At 38.6% G+C, this 19,848-nt stretch overlaps 3 protein-coding genes across 8 annotated transcripts in view; 1 reads left to right on the top strand and 2 right to left on the bottom strand.

Annotated features, from left to right (window-relative positions):
- Positions 1 to 4,598: 4,598 nt before the first annotated feature.
- On the bottom strand, positions 4,599 to 6,159 carry sinup (siaz-interacting nuclear protein). The gene is made up of 5 exons (XM_079869841.1): positions 6,081 to 6,159; positions 5,536 to 5,661; positions 5,067 to 5,151; positions 4,849 to 4,987; positions 4,599 to 4,758 (listed from the first exon to the last, which is right to left on the bottom strand). Exons 1-5 carry the CDS (start codon positions 6,127 to 6,129, stop codon positions 4,660 to 4,662), a joined length of 498 nt encoding a protein of 165 aa, XP_079725967.1. The 5' UTR covers positions 6,130 to 6,159; the 3' UTR covers positions 4,599 to 4,659.
- Positions 5,193 to 19,848, top strand: part of ccdc146 (coiled-coil domain containing 146) — a 22,189-nt gene continuing 7,533 nt past the window's right edge. For 2 of the 6 annotated variants that reach the window (XM_079869833.1, XM_079869834.1), the window contains exons 1-12: positions 5,193 to 5,290; positions 6,673 to 6,843; positions 12,239 to 12,531; positions 15,427 to 15,484; positions 15,855 to 16,031; positions 16,113 to 16,186; positions 16,273 to 16,500; positions 17,514 to 17,700; positions 18,266 to 18,358; positions 18,618 to 18,788; positions 19,162 to 19,250; positions 19,466 to 19,630. In XM_079869833.1, coding sequence (XP_079725959.1) covers positions 5,204 to 5,290; positions 6,673 to 6,843; positions 12,239 to 12,531; positions 15,427 to 15,484; positions 15,855 to 16,031; positions 16,113 to 16,186; positions 16,273 to 16,500; positions 17,514 to 17,700; positions 18,266 to 18,358; positions 18,618 to 18,788; positions 19,162 to 19,250; positions 19,466 to 19,630 — 1,793 coding nt within the window. In that variant the 5' untranslated portion in view covers positions 5,193 to 5,203. Of the gene's footprint in view, positions 5,291 to 5,771; positions 5,850 to 5,869; positions 5,895 to 6,428; positions 6,549 to 6,672; positions 6,844 to 12,238; positions 12,532 to 15,426; positions 15,485 to 15,854; positions 16,032 to 16,112; positions 16,187 to 16,272; positions 16,501 to 17,513; positions 17,701 to 18,265; positions 18,359 to 18,617; positions 18,789 to 19,161; positions 19,251 to 19,465; positions 19,631 to 19,848 lie in introns of those variants that run through there. The other 4 variants (XM_079869836.1, XM_079869838.1, XM_079869837.1 and 1 more) reach the window with 4 other exon arrangements.
- Positions 7,056 to 10,460, bottom strand: fgl2a (fibrinogen-like 2a). The gene is made up of 2 exons (XM_079869840.1): positions 9,713 to 10,460; positions 7,056 to 8,559 (listed from the first exon to the last, which is right to left on the bottom strand). Exons 1-2 carry the CDS (start codon positions 10,365 to 10,367, stop codon positions 7,853 to 7,855), a joined length of 1,362 nt encoding a protein of 453 aa, XP_079725966.1. The 5' UTR covers positions 10,368 to 10,460; the 3' UTR covers positions 7,056 to 7,852.

Genomic DNA, 19,848 nt, shown 5'->3' with positions numbered 1-19,848 from the left:
TTGTAAACCTTAAAAACTTGGGAAGTGAGGCAACAAGTGATACAAGTTTATTTAAAAAATGGGAAGCATCCTCATATCCCTTGTAAGCCCAGCTGCTGAAACCCTATCAAAGATTGTCAAACAAAACAGTGCAGTATAATCCTAAAAAAGGTTGATGAAGGTGATGGATCAGATTCTCTTTTTTTTTTAAATGCACTTGTTTACACCTGTTACGCAACTGCTCAGAGACAAGACGTTGAGATCCAAATGCAGCTTTATTAGGGTTAATCCAGACACGTAACCCAAGAAACAGGCAATGGTCGACACAGGTAAGCAGTCCAAACGAACAAACAAACAAACAAACCAGGAAACACAGGCAGGGGTCAGAGGCAGGAGAATAATCCGAGCAACAGGCAGGGGAACCGGGAAACCATGAAGAAACGCTCAGGAGTGCAGTGTAACAACATACAAAACTTTGCAGAGAGTGAATGAGTGAACAGGGTACAAATAGGCTAGGGAGACTAACAGGGTGACGAGACACAGGTGAATGCAATCAGTGAAGATGAGTCCAGGCAGTGAATTATGGGAAATGTAGTGCGTGGCTGATCGTGACAACATTGCTTTAGAACAGGGTTTCTCAAACTCGGTCCTGGAGGGCCACTGTCCTGCACAGTTTAGCTCCAACCCTGTTCAAACACACCTAGCTGTGAGTTTCTAGTGATCCTGAAGACATTGATTAGCTTGCTCAGGTGTGTTTGATCAGGGTTGGAGCTAAACCCTGCAGGACAGTGGCCCTCCAGGACCGAGTTTGAGAAACCCTGCTTTAGAAAATGCAATCACTTGGTTACATTCAATTTTATTTTGCATACAGCAAGTAACATAAGTCAACACTAAAACATTCTCAATGTTTCCAGTGTAGAGAACAAAATCAACCCACTGTGTCAGTGTATGCATCGCAACAATGCCTATGAAAACAGCAACGCGAAAATAGCAGTCATAATATAACAGAGCACTTGCAAAATGCAGTCAAAACATGCCAAAAGGGCAAAAGAGGGCAGAGTCCTTGCTTCGGTTCCAATAGTTAGTCAAACCAAAGATAAACGACCTAGTTGTCCTAATATCCCTCTCCTCCCATTTTGTGACTTCCTCTTTTGCTCCCCCTTCTCTCATCACAGTGCCAATTCCTGCAGGACGGCTTCTCGTCTGAACCTCATTTCTCTCTTTCCGTTGCATCTCATGTCTCATCTCTGGCTCGTTTTACAAGCAATGTTTTTGGAGTTGCAACATCTTGTCAAAAAACTTCTTCATAGCATTAGCAGTTTTCTCGGCTGTTTTCTGGAGATATATTCAAAGACAAGTTTACTCTTGTTGAACATTCAAATTTCTCAACTTTCTTGGAAGAAAGGGTCAAAGATGATCCTCGCTTGTCCATGGGAGGTATCACATTTGTCCCTTTGACAACAGAATTCACTAGCATTCTTTTCCTGTTGTTCCATACAACTCAGGCACAAGATATATAAAGGCAGCTCTCAAAAAATCCACTTTTACTCCTAAACATTTTTGATTAGCAGGGTGTACATAGTTATATAATGACTCATACCATGAGCTATCACCCTGTAACTCTTGCCTGGTTTCCCTCTAAATAGAAACAGGGTGCAACTTGGTTAGTTCCTTGGAGAACGACTGAGAGTTTTCTGCAGTCATTACAGTTTCTGGCCTGGATGTGGTTGACGTTTAGAATTTTTGCTTTGCGGATAAGAGTAATTTCACCATAGACTCGCTACTCAGCAATGACAATGACAAATGGCTTTTGTAATCCTGATTTAGCACCTGTTATCCACACATTAAAGAGTTTTCATGTCAGTAAAGCTGTGAAATCTAAGTCAAACAATGATGTACAAGCATAGCATCAAAAATCAATTTGGCATTTTGTTCAGTTTTACCATGCAGCACAGACCGTATCTGAGCGAGGTTTAGACAGAGTGTGGGAATAATGTGAAACACGGCAGTATGGTTTGGCTTGTTCCCAATGTTTCCTTGTGTTCTGTGTCTTCAGGTGGCTCAACAGGAGACGAGGAGATAGAAATGAGCCATTAAAGATGGGCAAAAAGATGATAAACACATACACACACATATATAAATAAATAAATATATATACAAATATATATAGCCAGTAATTTATTATTGATAGATGCAACTTGTGACTGACAAAATGTCTATTTCAGATGTCTGTTTGGTAGAACTATCAACTCTGAATATCTAAACTGAATATGATTTATACAGCATTGCAGCTGTTTATCTCGTAACATTGCTTCCTCTTGAGCGTCCTCTGCACCTCCATGCAAGGACTGCCTCTTCCTTTTTGTTAGGGCTTGTGCACCTACAGGACTTCAGCTAGCAAACCAGATGGTGCACCCTCAGCCTTTTCTGCTCTCCTTGAATGACTGTTTCTGCAATTCTGGGGTAAGAGGGGGAAACTCAATGAACCTCTTCCCACAGATCCTCTCCCGCAGATGTCTGACCTTTGGGTTGAAAATGGAGATTGTGAGTTCACAGAAAGCCTTATGCAAACATCTGCACAAATGATTTCACCTAACAAAGCATACTGACTCTTTCCAAATCTCACCACAATGACCCAACATGACTTCAATGAGACGGCTGACCAACCTGGAAAACGTGCAGATCCAACCTGCTTAACGCTGAGACACGGTGACATTAATGACCGATTTTTACTAGGAATGGGTTTTATTTTCATGCTTATTGAGCTTTAAAAACAGCATCTTGGAGTTTGTGCCCTTATTTGGGGTGAAAAAAGGCAGTTTTAATATGGCTGTGTTGGTTAACTCTGTCCTGGTACATCCTTCAGACACACTTTAGACATCATATTCCCAAACAACCCCAGTGTGGTACCAGAAACCCTAATCAAAAGACCATTCCTTGAAGGAAGATATAGACATTGCAGACGTTTTGTTTCTGCATGCCTTTTGCCTTCTGGCTGTTTTTCTATAGGTTTGACAGTTTTTGAGTCATATATTATCTGACATTGTCCCTACATGTCTCCTATGTTTACCGGGTGTCAGCTTTCAGATCGTACAAAATGTCCTTCTAGGCTCCATGTCTCTCCAGAGTTGTAATTTTGGTTTAAGGATAATCACAGAGTATTCTTCAAGCTGCACAAAGCTTTCATGAAAATGTTTCCATCCAGTTCAGTTGCTCAAAACCTTAAAAGCAGAATTGTGTGCTTCAAGAAATTTAGCTGTGGTATTACAATTTGAGTCTTCAGATATTCGCATGCATAATTGGAGGACAAAATCTTAAGGTTGTCCTGTGGCATATCTGAATATTCAGATGGCTGGCATTTATAAACGTTTCGGTTGTACTTGTGTTGTGAGTTAACTCAATTATAAACCAGAGCTGCTGCCACATCTGAGATGAATCCTTGAGCAATATGTTTGTCTGTGTGGATTCAATTTAGATTTCACAGATACTGTTTGATGCAGTATTCTCATTTTCTTATGCTAGAAGGGAAAATCCAACAGGAAGTGACCATTTTAAATGACTGTGGCTGGGATGGTAGTTTCTCCTCTGTGGAACAGCAGCGCTGTGGTTTGAGGCCTTTCTCTCTGTATATCCATGTTGTTTTCAGACTGCTGCTTTTTTCTTTTCTCTGAAGGGTTCCGGACTATGGTCTCTGGCACACAGACACTGGTAATTACTTCCATCTTCCACCACAGAGGCAATGTCCAGTGCAGAGCAAATATCCTATACATCCACCCACTCACACTAAACCTTTCTGCCTCTACGGAGAATTTGTTCTTGTTTTTGATTCTTATCTCTCATCTAACCTTCCTGTCTTTTTTCTGTCCAGTGTCCCTGATGGCTTCTTACAGACAGAGACCTTTTTCACTCCTTATTGTCCAATTCCAAAAGCATTTTATACATTTTTAGTCTTGTAGCAAAAATACAAATCAAAGTCTACAATTAAATTAATCTTGACCAACCTACCGGCAGTATAATAAGCTCTTTTGACAGGCTCATGATTACATAATGTCAAGGGCTTTACAGTGAGAATGGCCTGGTCTGAAGGCAGCATAAAACAAAAAGGCTTCTGGGTACAAAAATAGAGATCCATCGCCCCCTCCTGGAAGGGTTCAGCAGGAACCAGAATATGATCAAGGGATTAGCACAGACATGATGTTCACTTCATAGTCTTTCAAACAGGTATTTGTAATTGTATTGCTGTAGCATTAAATTAAGATTAAACCTTGGCACTAATACAAATAAAATTTGTTGTGGGTCATTCCTGTTATGCACTGGGGGACCTTTTGTAACAGGTTAGTTCAAGCTCAGGCACTTTTATGAAACTTAATGAATAGCATAAAAAAAAAGGAACACTTTGGGAGGATATCATTAAGAAGCAAGCCTATGTTATAAGGAATATTAAAAACAACTATAACATTTTATAAATTAGCTAACAAGAAATATTCCTTTAAAACAAAAACAACCCATAATCACTTACGGTAGATTAGATTGAGAAAACAATTAAGATGGGATTTGTTTTTAAAAACTTAGACAATCACTTCACCCATTTGACTACCAAATTCAAAAGCACAGCACGTGTCAGTACAAAAAGGGTTTATTTTTATTAAAACATTTTTAAAAAGACAAAACTTAAATCTGTTAAACGTTATTCAGACGGTTGTGAACGGGTCTCGAATGGTCCTTGGGCTGAATAAGAGGTTTGTATCTTCTCACCGGATGGGCTTTAAATGATGAACTCTGGAAAACAAGTCAAAATGATTGATCTACACAAATTAGAGAAGTTAGTGTTTTCAGAGTAACAGGTTTTTCAGAGGACAACACTCTCACCCATAGCTGCACTTGCATCTGGCGCATCTCTCGCAACTCTTGCAATACCCCCTCACGTTGGACTCTCTGTATAGAGTCACGCTCATCAAAAGAGAAAGGCTGAACACGAGTCGATGTCCACGATCTTTGACGTCTACGCCTGCAGATCAGGTAATGAATTATATTATTCTTAAAAGCATAACTGAAACATTGTTGAAAGTGAATTTCACCTTTGTAACCTGGGCCTTTCAAAGGTGATTTCTTCAAATGTGTCATTTGAATGAGCAGGTGAAGATGTTCCAGAAGAGCTATCATCTGCAAAGACTGAATCACAAGTGAATCCGGTAAAGGCTATCACAAATGGTGCACTTTCACAATGGTGATGTACATTTGCACTTGTGATAGCACCAGACCAGTGCAGTCAGGATGCTCAAACCTTTTACAGTCTTTGGGTCAAACTGAGGTGAATACTGCACTGCATAGGCTACTACTACTCTCTAACATACTGTTTTTATCTGATATATTATGCACTATTAAACAGTTCAAACAGATTGCATAGCCTTCTACACACTGCAGAAATATGCAAGTATACAATTCTGATCCAAAGAGTGCACACTTTAAGGGCATCAACCTCTTTATATTAAACTTGGGTAGATTTTAGTTACAGCTTTATTGTATACAGCATGGAAAAGCATCCTTATTCCTTACCAGTTTCACGGCTGTCGTGTTTTTGCAGAGGGGAGATGACGGCCAAACCGTACTGGCGCTTCGGCGAGAACGTTAACGGCTTTCTACGTTTAAATACATCCATGTGCCTCTTATCCGATTTCGTAGCTGCACAAAATTAAAGATAAATAGACAGAAATAAACTGTCAAAAAGGTTTACCAAGGAGGAGCAACCCCACGCGCGCAGGCTGGAGCAGTTGCTAAGGAGACCGTGTCGCGCGCACCTAACGTAAACAGTGACTGAAACTGCAGAGATTTAAAGACTTCACGGCAAAAGAACATAATAGACATTTAAGGTAAGTTTTAAAAAAAGAGATAACACGATTAACTACAACAACATGGTAAGGTTTGAATCAAAATAAACAAGTCTTACATTAAATACTTGTATTAAAAGCCGTTTTTGTGGAGAACTTGAAAATGAACACACAGTGGCGCATAACGTTAACGTTAGATACAAACCGGCTTAATATGACTAAAATACCATTAATACTGTTTTATAATTAAAACTATTAATAACTTAACGTTACCTGAATGACTTTGTGTGACGTCCGTTGGTGCTGCGTTATGTTGAGCCATTGTGACTGTACGTTAGTCTGTTATTGTGACATGTAACGTAATCGATTAAAAAGCTTTTTTTCAGCCAAATGTTTAACTTACTCATGATACACTAATTAGCCAAAACGCTTGAGTCGAATTAGAGGAAAGGTTGATTATTAATTGTCTACACCTGCATTCAACATTGTTTTCCTAATAAAACATGGTGACGTTCTTCTTTCTGGCTGTTGACAGTATTATCTTATTTATGGAGTGATAAAAAGGAAAATGCAAAATCCCCTCTGAAAAAAATCCTTTCTTCAGGTTCCTATTCTGGAAATTGATTTGACAATGCCTCATTTGCATATTTAAAAGCATGTCAGAAAAAAATTGATACAAAAAATATGTGCAATTCTTCCTGCAGTGAAACCTGCCACAAACGTGCTCCAAATCACGCAGAGGCATAGTTTAAGATTTAAGAGTCAAAATTAATTGTTTGTAAAGCAGTGCCAAATAATTCATGAATTGTTTTAGCTGATAAAAATATAATTTTAAAAGTAAATGCGTGTGTGTGTGTGTGTGTAGCTCATGAGTCATGCAGAGGGGCGGAGCTCTTCTCCATCAGAGGAGGAGGAGGAGGAGGAGGAGGAGGACGAAGGCTTCACGCCTATCTCTGCAATAGCTCCAGAGGCAGATTCACATCATGAACAACCTGCTGTCATATCATCAAATCCAGCCCTGCAATGCCTGGAGCAGGTAGAAGCTCTTTGAAATAATAATAATAAATACATTTGTTCGTTCTTTGTGTCAATAACATAACTTTTTGCATCGATCATCAATCATTTACATTGCAATAAAAGGTGTGTGTGTGTGTGTGTGTGTCCCACACACTAAACAGAACATAATGCGACACTCAAATGATGGTTGACTGTGTGAGAAAGCTTTGAATCAACCACAGTATTCAACTCTCAATGTTTAGATTAGTTTTATTTGTTTCATAAAAATTATGAATGTACCTTTAAAATCACAAATTGAGATGTTTGATATAAATTCTCCAATATAACTTTTTTTCTGCAAAAGTAGGCTAATAATGATTAAAAAAATACATTTATTAATGTCATACTCTTAAGAAAACTACAACAAAATCATTCATAAAGGTCTGCCTAGTCACACAGCAATACTTAAAATATTCTTTAAAAGAAATTATCCCATGCTTTGAAAATAAATACTGTACATTTCCTCCTTCAATGTCACAGTTTCTTTTTAACAACCCTATGAGCCTGTCTGCAAATTTGTTCTGGGCATAATTACATTAAAGCACATTAAAAAGCTGCTCAATGTGTCCCATGACTCCCACCAAAAGAAAAACAAAGCTTATCAGGAGAATATAAAGGCTGTGGTGTAGTAAACTAATTAAACAGAAGATGGCAGTAGTGCGTGCGCACGGACACACACACACACACACACACACACACACACACACACACACACACACACACACACACACACACACACACACACACACACACACACACACACACACACACACACACACACACGTGAGACCATAAATCAAAGTCCTGGTATTTAGAATAGAAGCTGGATTGTATTCCTGTATGCCTTGCAATATTTGAAATACAGAGCTTTATAGATTTTTTAATGCAGTTCTGTTAATATCCGAGGACTTGTGATGTATCAGTTATTTATCAGTTATTCTTGAGGATCAGTACCCCCAAAATAATTCTGTAATTATACACAATTTGGCTTAGGGTGCATAACTCTTTGGCCTCATCATCATTTTGACATTTTTAAAAGTTTGTCTGTAGTTTGTTGGATAGTACTCAGATGTCAGGTTGTGCCACGAGCCCCAGAAGATCCCATCCCTCTTCCCTTTGTACTTTGCTTTGTAGTATTTGCCATTGAGGTTTGCTGACATGCAGGCATCAAACCACCAGCCCGATCCGTAGTACGCCCCGCAGTTCCCTGAGGGGTACATGTCGTTGTCTCTGTCCGGCGTACTGAAGAACTTCTGATCATGGTTGAAGTGTTTGCTAAATTGCAGAGCGTTTCCAGCAGTCCCAGAGTACCCACTTATAGACAGCCGATAACGGAGGAACTCATTCGACACGTAGAACTGTTCGTACTTGGCATACCCACGTGTGCCCTCAAAGTCTTCGAGCTCAATACGGAGGATCATGTCCTTGGATTTGGTAAGCAAGTGGATTTTATCATTCCCAAGCCAGAACTCTCCTTTAGGGTTACCAAAGCCCTTCTTGTAGTCAGCCCAGGTGCGATTGAAACTCACGCTGCCATTGATTCGATGCTGCAAGACAGTCCACCCACCACCCAATGCCTCCATTTCACAATACACTGCAAAGCTGTTGTTTCTGGGGTCAGGGGTCACATTGTACACCCCGTTTGTCCTTTGCCCCAGCACGCTGATGTCAGAGCAGTCTCTCGGAGTTAAGAGGTCTGTGTAGAGAGAGATTTTTAAGCATGCTTTATAACTTTACATGCATCAGATACTTAAGATTATTTATTTTAAAATAGGGGTATCCATATCTGCTCCTTGAGGGCCGTCTCGCCTCAACACACCTGCCTGGAAGTTTCTAGTATGCCTAGTAAGACCATGATTAGCTGGTTCAGGTGTGTTTAATTGGAGCTAAACTTTCCTGGACAGTGGCCCTCCAGGAGCAGGGTTGGACACCCCTGTTTAAAATATAAAGCTTTATAAAATATCTAAAATGTAAAAAAATATTTATATAAAATGTTTTTATGTTTCTCTTGTGATGCTTGATAAAATTGTGTAGATGACCCAAGACTCTATAATTTGGTTCAGTGGGGTTTATTAGATTTATTTCATCATCATGTGATTCTGTGGCCAGGGTTGATTCCTGCAGCAGGTTTTCATTTTTGAAATTTGTAAAATCAGAGACAGAAGATTTCAGTGAGGATTTGCGAAACTGTTCCTGCAGAAGCCTCTCTCCTGGCAGGCAACTTGCTTAATATTAAACAGAAGAAACTTCAATGCGATAGCCTCTGTTTGAGGTGGCAGCTTGAAAGCATTCATTGAGGTACTTCTTTGTAAATGGTCTAAACTAAATGATTCTCTAGTTTACCCCAGTTCTGCATGTCCTAAAAAAGTTAACGCCATTTCTATTTCAAATAAATAATGTTCTTTTGCACTTTTTTTTTTCCATAAAAGAATCCTGCTTTCCTCACAGTTAACACAAAAATATTAAGCAGCACAGCTGTTTTCAACATTGATAATAATTATTTTTGAGTAACAAACCAGCATATTAGAATGATTAAGGCTGGAGTAATAATGAATGGTAGTAGGTATATATGTTTTAAATATAATGAAAATGTATATACAATAATATAAAAGTATTAGTGGTCAAATTGATTAATCACATCTAACATAAAAGTTTTTGTTTTTATAATATATGGGTGTATATATATTATTATATTATATGCACATATATCAAACTTTTATGTTAGATACGATTAATCACGATGAATCTGTTTGACAGCACTAAAAAATATGTAAAATAAATAATACATAGTATTATAATGTATGTTGTATTATAGTATTATGACTGCAAAAATTACTTATTTAACTTACTTTGAGGAAGAGGTTGAGGTTGATGTGGACAATTTGAGGTGCAGGTGCTGCTAATTTTGTTGACCATCCCGGTGATGTTCTCAACTTTTCTGTCCACTATATCCTCCACATTTTGCTGATTGAGGAGGTTAAGTTCCTCCAGACGTCCCTGAAGGGAGTTAATCTGCACACGTGCATTCTTCAGGCTGTTAGACATGCGGTTCATCTTTACCTGCATTTCTTGTACATTAATGCTATTATCGCTGTCGCTCCCGTTCTGGTATACTCTCTTGCTGGTTTCCCCTCGGCTCTCCTCTGCGATGTTTGTTGGAGGGTCTCCACTGTCCTTTTGCAAGTTGCGGTCCACTTGCTGCGAGCTGCACACCAGACAGGAGCTCTTCAACCTGTTTACTGTCTCCTTCAAGCTTTGCAGCTCCTTCATGGTCTTCTCCAGTAGTCGGAATTGCTTTGGAAGCTGTATGGTCAGCGGTGGTATTTGAATCTGATATGGGCACTCCTCCTCATCTTCACACTGCCCAGCTGGTTTCAGTCTCAACTGGGAGCAGCTGGAACTTCCAGACACCCTGTCTTGAACCCCAGAAGGGCCACTACCAGAAGCCTCTACCTCCTGCCAGACCGTTATCAGCAGAGAACAGCACACGTACACCAGTTTCATGGTCTCAAAAACAGTGATCCAAACTGAGAGAGAGGATAGAAGAGAACTGCGTCAAAGTGCAACAGCTTTGCCATTAAATATCAGAGGAGAGAGAGAGAGAGAGAGAGAGAGAACGAAAGTGTGGGTGGGGCAGCATTGCATAATTGCACAGTCGACATCAACGCAGGAAGAATTTGGTGGATAAAGGACCTCTCACCCTTTCTCTTAAAACAGCACTGTGACTCATGATATTTTTCTTTAATTTTAACCTTGAGTTTAATCAAAGATTCAGTGAGTCAGATCAACCAGATGAGCAGTTTAGTGCTGTGAAGCAATTATGTTTTTCATTAAGTCAGAATCAGATTTTACTCAAAAATGAACATAATGTCATTATTTACTCACCCTCATTCCTAACCGGACTTTCTTTCTTCTGTGGAACTGTTTTTTCAGTTATTCTTCAGACTTTTGAAGAATGTTTTAACTAAAAGAAAGCCAAAGAGGTTTTAAACAACATGAGGGTGAATAAATAATGACAGAATGTTAACTTTTGAGTGAACTATTCATTCAAAATGAAAGTCATGAAAGTCTGTAAATGCTGTGGTGTTCTGCAAAACATTGTCTGTCATCATTCATTTATTGCTGTCATGTGTTTACATTACGTATTGCTAATGTGTTTTTGTATTGGCATAGGATCATGTGTTGTCACAAAGCTACATTTTACTGTAGTATTGGCTGTAATACAAACAAGCTTTGTTTGAGACTTTGTTGTAATAAAGAAACTAGTATTTATTTAATCGTGTGCAGATGTGATCAGTCATCTGCCATAAATAACTTCACAGTTTTTCTTTTCTTTATTTCTGCATTGAATTGGTGTTGTAATTTTCCGCAGAAATTAAAGTCTGTTCTTTTGTTTTTCCCTACTAGATCAGCACAGAGAAATGTTATCCAAGCTGCCTATTGTAAAATGTGCTCCAGTGTCTCACTTCAAAGCTGGTCCTCCACATGTGTTCCTCATGATTTCCCATAAACTTCACCAACTTTAGACTCCTGCCTTGGCTTGATGCAGGAAGTCTCAGAATAGAAGTGCTATAATATAGGAACTGATAAAGCACAAGCTGCTTTTTAAGATAAATGTCCAGTAAATGTCAACTTTCTAGCAAATAAAATTTTTGTAACATTATGATGAAAGTCTTTGATTGTGAAAATTAGAGATGACCATGAAGGTGTAGTCACATTTTCAAGGCAAAATAGAATAATTTCAATCGAAAGATTTCCACACTGCTTGGTTTTAAAGTGAGCTGTGTGAAATGTGTGAAATGTATAGCAACATTATTGACAATTTTTGTCCACGAAATTTTGCCACAATCTTGAAATTGTGACTGCATCTTAAGATAGTACAAACATATTTAACAGTCAGTGCATCTCAGAGAGCCTGTTTTTCATATGTGTATTGTCTGTAAATGAAAATAAACTTAGCCTACATCATAGTGACTTTCAACATTAGATGAATCCAAGCCCTGAACAGCAAGCATAAAATTTTAAAATCTGGAAGATATTTACTGCATATCTTGAGTACGATGTCTCCAACCTCATGTTTAGTTTGTTTGTCTCCACTATAAAGGAGAAAAACACACGTTCAGACTTTCTTTTGATAATCAGAGATGCTTATAGAAAACTTCAACTTCAGTGGTCAGATAAACAACACTCAAAGCTTAGATCCTAGCTTTCCATGCTGGAGTTCAAATGTAAGTTAATGTAAGTTAATCCACTCTAAAACCCCTGAAATGAGTCCCAGCAAATCCCCATTAACCTGTTTAGCTTGTAAATGCATTTAGGCTAATGTTTATTCGGCTGTTGGATCATTGATAGTTCTTTTTCATCTTTGTCTTCAGCTGTTCTCCATGGGAAAGGTCAGTGGGGAGAAAGTGGCTCGTCTTAGGGCCAGTTTCAACCTCTTGCATGAAACTATGAGAAGTTCTCAGGAATCAGAAATGCATCTGCTGTTGGAGGCGAAGGCCTTACGCACCAAGCTGGAACAGCAGAGGCAGGATTTGGAGAAGGCCGAGCTGTTTCCTGAAGGACCGGACACAGAGGCCAGCAGACTGAAACAGACACTTCTGCAGTACTACAACCAGCTGAAGGAGGATGAAGAAAGAGATGATCAGATACAGTTCCAGTTGGAGTGGTAAGATGCTCTGCATGACCACATCAAGTTGTGTGGCTCTGCTTAAGCTCCATGTAAAACATGCAGAAAGAAGATATGTATATGTATTATTGAAGACTTGCTCTGTGCATGGTGCATTTAGTCTCCTTGCAAACCAAAAGGCATTGACTCCAAGCCACTTTATCTTGGCTTCTTGACTTGCCTCCCTGTGTCCAGAAATTTAGTCTCTCCTCCAAAAGTGCTGAGTCACGGCCCACACTGCTGCTGGTCAGTGTTTAGTGGCTTGTGCAAAAAGCATTTGTGTATAACTTTGAAATAGGGCAGAAGCTACTTCATCAAATAAGTGAGGGGATACCAAAGTCTAATGCCAAAACCTCAGTATTAACTCATTAAAACATCCCTAAAAATAAAATATTTGTTACTGACAAAAAGCACAAACAGTAAATTAACTGATTGTGTTAACATTAATTTTATAATTTAATTAGTGCTTCAGTAGTCTCGCTTCAATATGAGAAAATCAAAGTCAAACCAGCAGTGGGGGAAAATTATGGATTAAAATAAAAAATAAAGTTATGTCATGATATTGGGTATAATTTATTCCTTACTTAAAACTATCTGCAATTCTTTTGATGTAGCTGGTGGTTTTCACCAGACTTGGGAAGTGTTTCTGCTGTATTTAATAATGTACAGTACCGCTTTTTTTGTCTTATGCTCACCCAGGCTGCATTTATTTGATCAAAAATACATTAAATACTGTATAACAATAATATTGTGAAATATTATTGCAATTGAGAATAACTGTCTTCTATTTTAAAATGTAATTTATTCCTGTGATGGCAAAGTCAAATTTCAACAGACATTAATCAAGAAAAAAAGTGATTCTCACATGATTCAGATTTTTTTTGATGAATAGAACGTTTTAAAAAAAAACAGCATTTATTTCAGAACTATTGTACTAGAGATATATTTTATGTATACTGTATCAATTGGTTAGTTAAAGGGTTAGTTCACCCAAAAAGGAAAATTCTGTCAGTAATTACTCACCCTCATGTTGTTCCAACCCCGTAAGACTTTCGTTCATCTTCGGAACACAAATTAAGATATTTTTGATGAAATCTGAGAGCTGGCTCACTCCTTCGTTAGACATCGATAAAATAGTCCAAGTGACTACAGTGGCTCAACCTTAAGTTTATCAAGCGACGAGAATACTTTTTGTGTGCCAAAACCCCCCCAAAAATAACGACTTTATTCAACTATTAATTTTCTTCTGTGTGGGCCTCTGAGTGAGTTCACCTAGTGTAACAGCGCAGCACTTCTGGGTTATACGTCAGAATGTAAGCTCACTATTGGCCGACGATGCTCATGCGTGTGATGCTGGCTGCGCTGTTACACTACGTGAACTCACTCAGAGGCCCACACAGAAGAAAATGAATAGTTGAATAAAGTTGTTATTTTTGTTTTTTTGGCACACAAAAAGTACTCTTGTCGCTTGATAAACTTAAAGGAGAACTCCGGTCAATTTTAACATTGAGCTCATTTTTTTGTAAATTTGGAGTGCTGTCAGTACAGAGAACAACGACAAAAATCGGTGTTGCCTACACCATGTTATCCTCTTTTTAAAATTTGCACCCTGTTGACTTCAATGGGGCAAGTTTTAAACCTGCTTTTAGCCTCTTAACATCCTTGATGTGTCATTACAAGTGCACAGCCAATGTGAGTGATTCCTTTAGAGTGAACGCGGGTGAATCTGACTGCAGTAGATGTGAAAGATATGAATAAAAATGATGTTATTTCAGCCAGCGCACATACCTGTATTTACATCCTGTTTTCCGTTGAAGTCCACAGTAGTCGATTGTCGAGTTCGGGCGCATGATCGTACGTACTAAACCTATGCGCGTGAACTCGACAATCAATTACTGTGGGCTTCGCCTGAAAACAGGATGTAAATACAGGTATGAGCGCTGGCTGAAATAACATCATTTTTATTCATATCTTTCACATCTACTGCAGTCAGATTCACCCGCGTTCACTCTAAAGGAATCACTCACATTGGCTGTGCACTTGTAATGACACATCAAGGATGTTAAGAGGCTAAAAGCAGGTTTAAAACTTGCCCCATTGAAGTCAACAGGGTGCAAATTTTAAAAAGAGGATAACACGGTGTAGGCAACACCGATTTTTGTCGTTGTTCTCTGTACTGACAGCACTCCAAATTTACAAAAAAATTTGCTCAATGTTAAAATTAACCGGAGTTCTCCTTTAAGGTTGAGCCACTTTAGTCACTTGGACTATTTTAACAACGTCTTTACTAACTTTTCTGGGCTGGCAGATATCGATTACCTAGCAGCCTATGAAGGAGTGAGGCAGCTCTCAGATTTCATCAAAAATATCTTAATTTGTGTTCCGAAATTGAACGAAACACTTACGGGGTTGGAACAATATGAGGGTGAGTAATTACTGACAGAATTTTTGGGTGAACTAACCCTTTAAGCATTCATACAGCAGGCATATTACAGCCAGATGTAGTTTCTGCACATGTGGCTATGTCCTGAGCGGATCCTTCATCCTTAGCCAAACTGACATAGATTCACCTTGCACAGCATACTTTTGCTCACTGTAATCTCTTTTTTTGACGGGACAGTCCAGCTCACACTGACAGCAGTGCTAATGCTCAGCTAGAATATTTGTTCATGTGGCTTCAAGTTTTTGCACTGCTTAATTTAAAATGTTCAATAACCCTAGAAACAAATGTATAATTGTGAAATATTCTCTGTGCTTACCGTGTAAATATTGTGCTTCTCAAAGCCACATTTATATCTCACGTATTTGAGTTCCTTTTTGCATGAATTGCTTCACATCCTGATTTCTATAAAATCCATAAAGTTTGTTTCACAGAAATGTATTTCTCCTTTTCAGTCTCGAAGAGGAGAAGCTCTGTCTTGAGAAAGAATACCAAGACCAACCTAAACGGGCTGTAAGTATCATTGGGCCATGATGGGCCATTAATACATCATTGGGTTTTCCAGGCAATTCATGCTGGTTCACTAGGGATACCAAATACTTAAAAACACAAAACAAATGATTAGTAAAATCCATCTACTTCCTGTTCCTGTAGAAAATCACACAAAAACATTCCGTTTTTATTTTATATTACATCTTTTTGTACTTATTAACTCATTTCAATATCTATAAACCAGTCATATAATCATTGTCATCATAATAATCCTAATCAAAGTTGAAATGAAGTTGAATATTGTAAAATGTAAGGAGCGGCTGTATCAGCTTTTTTATTGTGTTTAATTTGTTTCAAAATCATATGTATGTCTGTGTATGTCCTCACTCAGGAGCTAGAAAATAGGTACATAGACCTGAAGAACAGTTGTGAGGAGGTAAGGAAAGAGGTGGTTCATCTTAGACAGGAAGTGTGGACTTTAACTGAGAGCTTGGAGACTCAACAGAAACATATAAAGATGGAACAAAATGAGCTGGAGGCTTTAAAAGATCGTGTTGAGAGCAATGAGGTAAGCCAGACCTGTTAATGACTACTGTGGGCTGGAGTATTTAGGATGGGGATTTCAAATGTTAAAAATTTCTTTTATCAGGCTGAGCTGGCTCAGGTGCTTCTCATACCTGTTCAGATGGGAAAGGAGATCGACAGGGTCACCCACAAGAAATCGTATGTGGCTTGTTATAGTCAAGTAACGCAAAGCACTGGCTCTATTTGACTGACTAATCTGCACTGTATCTATTTGTGTGTCATAGGGAGCTGGAGAAGCAGGTAGCAATAATTGAGCAACATCGTATGGAGCATATAGAGCATCAGCAGAAGATGAAGGCAAAGTACGAGAACGTGAAGGAGGTCCAAAGGGAGATGGTACGAGAACTGGCAGGCCACGAGGCTCAGCTGGTGGCTGCAGAGAACAGACAAGATAGACTTCTCAATGAACTGCAGACGACCAAGGAAAAAGAGGCCATTTTGATGGATGACAGGTCATAATCTCACACCGTTTCTCACACTTTAATGCCAAATGGATTCAGATTCAAATCAGAAGGCACCTAAACTGTTTTTGAGATAAAGACACTTCAGAAGTACCCATTTTAAAATATAGGGGCTTCCACACCGGAGAAACCTTTTCATAGTTCCTAGAGCTATTGGCGGAAGTACCCGGATTTTGCTGTATTCGCACCGCAGGAACTAGGAACGATTTTAGTTCTTGGAACTCCCTTTGGTGGAACTAATTTAGCTCCTACTTCAGAGTAGGAATATAGGAACTACCAGTGACATTAGTGTACACTGATTGGCCGAACGAACATGAAACACCAGCACCCGCCATTTTTAAAAAGGGTGTGTAAACACACAGATTATAGCCTATGTATTTACTCCAGAAACTAACTCTACGAACATGGAAAACAGTGATAGATGGGCCTCTTAACCTTTACGCTGAGGAGAAAATCCAACGCAACTTTGAGGGGACCAAGCGAAACATGATTATGTATTTCTGTTCAGCCAGCAACACTGGACATCAACCACATGGCAACGCTAATGCCTTTTCACATGCTGTCTACTTTATATGTATAACAGTTCTATCCAATAACGTATTAGACAGGACTGTTAGACAGATCGTAAACTAATGAACACGGAGAATGCGAGCACTGTGAGTTCAGACTCTGGCGTCCTCAGCATCAAAATAAAGTTCTGCCGCATCGTCAGAATAAAAGTCACAGCAACAAGCACGGCTTATGTCAATTTAGAGTTCCTGCTGGCGGTGCGAATGCAACCAGCAAAACGTTCCTAAGGGAACCATTAGTTCTCGGGGAACCATCCTGGTGGCTAGTTCCTAGAACTAAGTTCCTAGAACTACCAGGTGCAAAAGCCCCTTATGTAATTAATGCACCCTTTTCACATTTCAAGCAGAAGTCATCATAGTTGGGTAAACATCTATAGCCAAAATAATCATTTTTTTAAAAATTAAATCTACTGTATTAATTGTTTTGGACTACAGGGGTCTGCTGGAGATCAAAATAGAAGAGATTGTTGCTGAGTGCAAGTCTCTACATGACAAACTGGCCCGAGATACACGGCTGAAAGACAAACTTATGCAAATCCTGAAGAGGAATGAACTGCAGCTGAAACATGCCAGAGACTCTCTCGCTGAAACTCAACAGCAGCATGAGAGGACCCAGGCTCAGGTGAACCAAAACAAAATCTAGTTTCTTATACGTATATACATCTAGAAGCCCACATGCAGATACAATATTGTCACCCACACTCAATCCTAATAAAAAATAAATAAATAATATCAATTATCAAACATCATACTGTAAGAGGATTTTCCAGGGTTTACAGATTTTGCAACATTTAAAACAATTACTGCAGACACAAATATTTTGTGACGTCCTGCATTTCAGAACTGCTGTGGAATCATTTCGTTCTCACGTTATGTACAGAAAGTCTGATGAATCATGGTAATTTTATAATAACAGGAACTATTAGTTCCTTTGGATTTTAAAGATTTTAATTGTGTCATAGACGTTGCCTGGTGCAGCACTAGTGCACAGACATCTCGCTCCCCTATAATTTCTGCTTTTTAACTGTCTTTTTCATTAAAATGGAAAAAGCCCCCAAAAAATTACTTTTTAATCATAGATATGAAACTTTTGGGAAGTAACAAGCTGTACTCTATAAACTATTTTTAAACAACATCATGCTAATTATTTTATAGTTATTTCATATATATGTTATTTTTTTGTGCAGAGAGACACAGTCCCAGAAGGTGACAGCTTGCTGCAGAAAAGAAAAGATCTGGAAAAGGAAGTGGAAAACCTACAACGCAGTTTGATTAGCAAGGTACCATTGCACATTATGACAAGTGGCTTGAAGTTTACATTATCTATGAACTTTTTGGCAAGATTCAGTATCACATTTGTATGTTTAATGTGTGTGCTTGTGTGTGTGTGTGTGTGTGTGTGTGTGTGTGTGTGTGTGTGTGTGTGTGTGTGTGTGTGTGTGTGTGTGTGTGTGTGTGTGTGTGTGTGCGTGTGTGTGTGTGTGCGTGTGTGTGTGTGTGTGTGTGTGTGTGTGTGTGCGTGTGTGTGTTTGTGAGTAGCAATCTATGGCAGGGCTGAAGGTCCAGCTGGTTCAGGAGTATGTGGAGAAGGAACAGGCTTTAATTAAAGAGTCCTATCGGCGTAGAGATGAGCTTCATCACCTTCATCATCTCATACTTATCAAAGCAGATGAGAGAGAGCAGAAGAGCCATGAGCTGCTCAAAGCGCAGGTTAATCCCTTTATGTACAACTCAATCCAAAACAGTTACATCAGCATCACTGAATTTTATTTCTGAACTCAAAAAAATCAAACTATGAGAGCAACCAACTTATTGATTTTAACTATAAATTACACCCTGTAGCATTTACTCACCTTCATGTCATTCCAAACCTGTATGATTTACTTACCAACAATGACAAGGGCCAAAAAGGACAAAAAACACTATAAAATTACAATAAAATTGCTATATTCTAATTATATGTGTTAGTTTTTAAGTCTACGTTGATTTAAACTTCTGTCTTTTTTTCATGCTGGTTTGGAACAACATGAGGTTGAGTAAACTATTTCTTAATGCTTGGTGATTGATATGAATATCGTTGCAGCTAAAATATAAGCGCTCTGAACAAGATCTGCAGGGGAAAGGAATGGTTATTCAAGAACACTTGAAACAGGCTCAAGAGACCCATTCAAGGTACTTACTGGAGATTGGCATGAACTGTATATATGGGATGAAATTGAACTAAAATACAAGCAAAATACTTAATTTTTTCTTATTATTATGTCCATTTTTCCTTTTATTCAAACAGAAAATCACTGGCTCTTTTACCTGATTTAGAATGAATCCACTTTGTTAGCCTATAGTCTGCTCAGTAAATGCATTCTTAAATCCAATCTTACCCTCACCAGGCTGGGTGTGTTTGCTAAGCTGTATGAAGTCACCAAGGCTGAGCGGAACAAATACCTGAGCCTGATCCACATCTCAAACCAGAACCTGGCAGAGATTAAAGAGAAGCTGGATAACCTGGAAGAAAATCAAAAGAATCTGCAATTGACTGCTATCAACAAAGACAAGTACCTTAGCTATCACGTTACATGCCTAGTAATTTTTCTTTGCACCACACATCATAAGATATCGGGTAACGCTTTACAAGTTTCATTTGTTAACATTAATTAAGTATAGTAGTTAACATGAACTAACAAAGTACTTCTGCATCATTACATCATGTTAATCTCAGCATTTACTAATTTTTTTTAAATCAAAAGTTTTATCTGTTAACATTAGTTAATGC

Source organism: Squalius cephalus (assembly GCF_949319135.1).
Source record: "Squalius cephalus genome assembly, chromosome: 4".
Lineage (NCBI taxonomy): Eukaryota > Metazoa > Chordata > Actinopteri > Cypriniformes > Leuciscidae > Squalius > Squalius cephalus.
Note: the sequence above shows the minus strand (reverse complement) of the source record. Positions and strands in the feature narration are given on the sequence as shown.

What these genes read in the sequence shown, in the direction of transcription:
- fgl2a (XM_079869840.1), bottom strand. Translation starts at nt 10,367, where the DNA reads ATGAAACTGGTGTACGTGTGCTGTTCTCTGCTGATAACGGTCTGGCAG. An exon ending in ACCTCAACCTCTTCCTCAAA is followed by an intron (nt 8,560 to 9,712) that starts GTAAGTTAAATA and finishes CTCTCTACACAG; the next exon opens with ACCTCTTAACTCCGAGAGAC.
- sinup (XM_079869841.1), bottom strand. Translation starts at nt 6,129, where the DNA reads ATGGCTCAACATAACGCAGCACCAACGGACGTCACACAAAGTCATTCA. An exon ending in ATCACCTTTGAAAGGCCCAG is followed by an intron (nt 4,988 to 5,066) that starts GTTACAAAGGTG and finishes CCTGATCTGCAG; the next exon opens with GCGTAGACGTCAAAGATCGT. An exon ending in AGATGCAAGTGCAGCTATGG is followed by an intron (nt 4,759 to 4,848) that starts GTGAGAGTGTTG and finishes CTTGTTTTCCAG; the next exon opens with AGTTCATCATTTAAAGCCCA.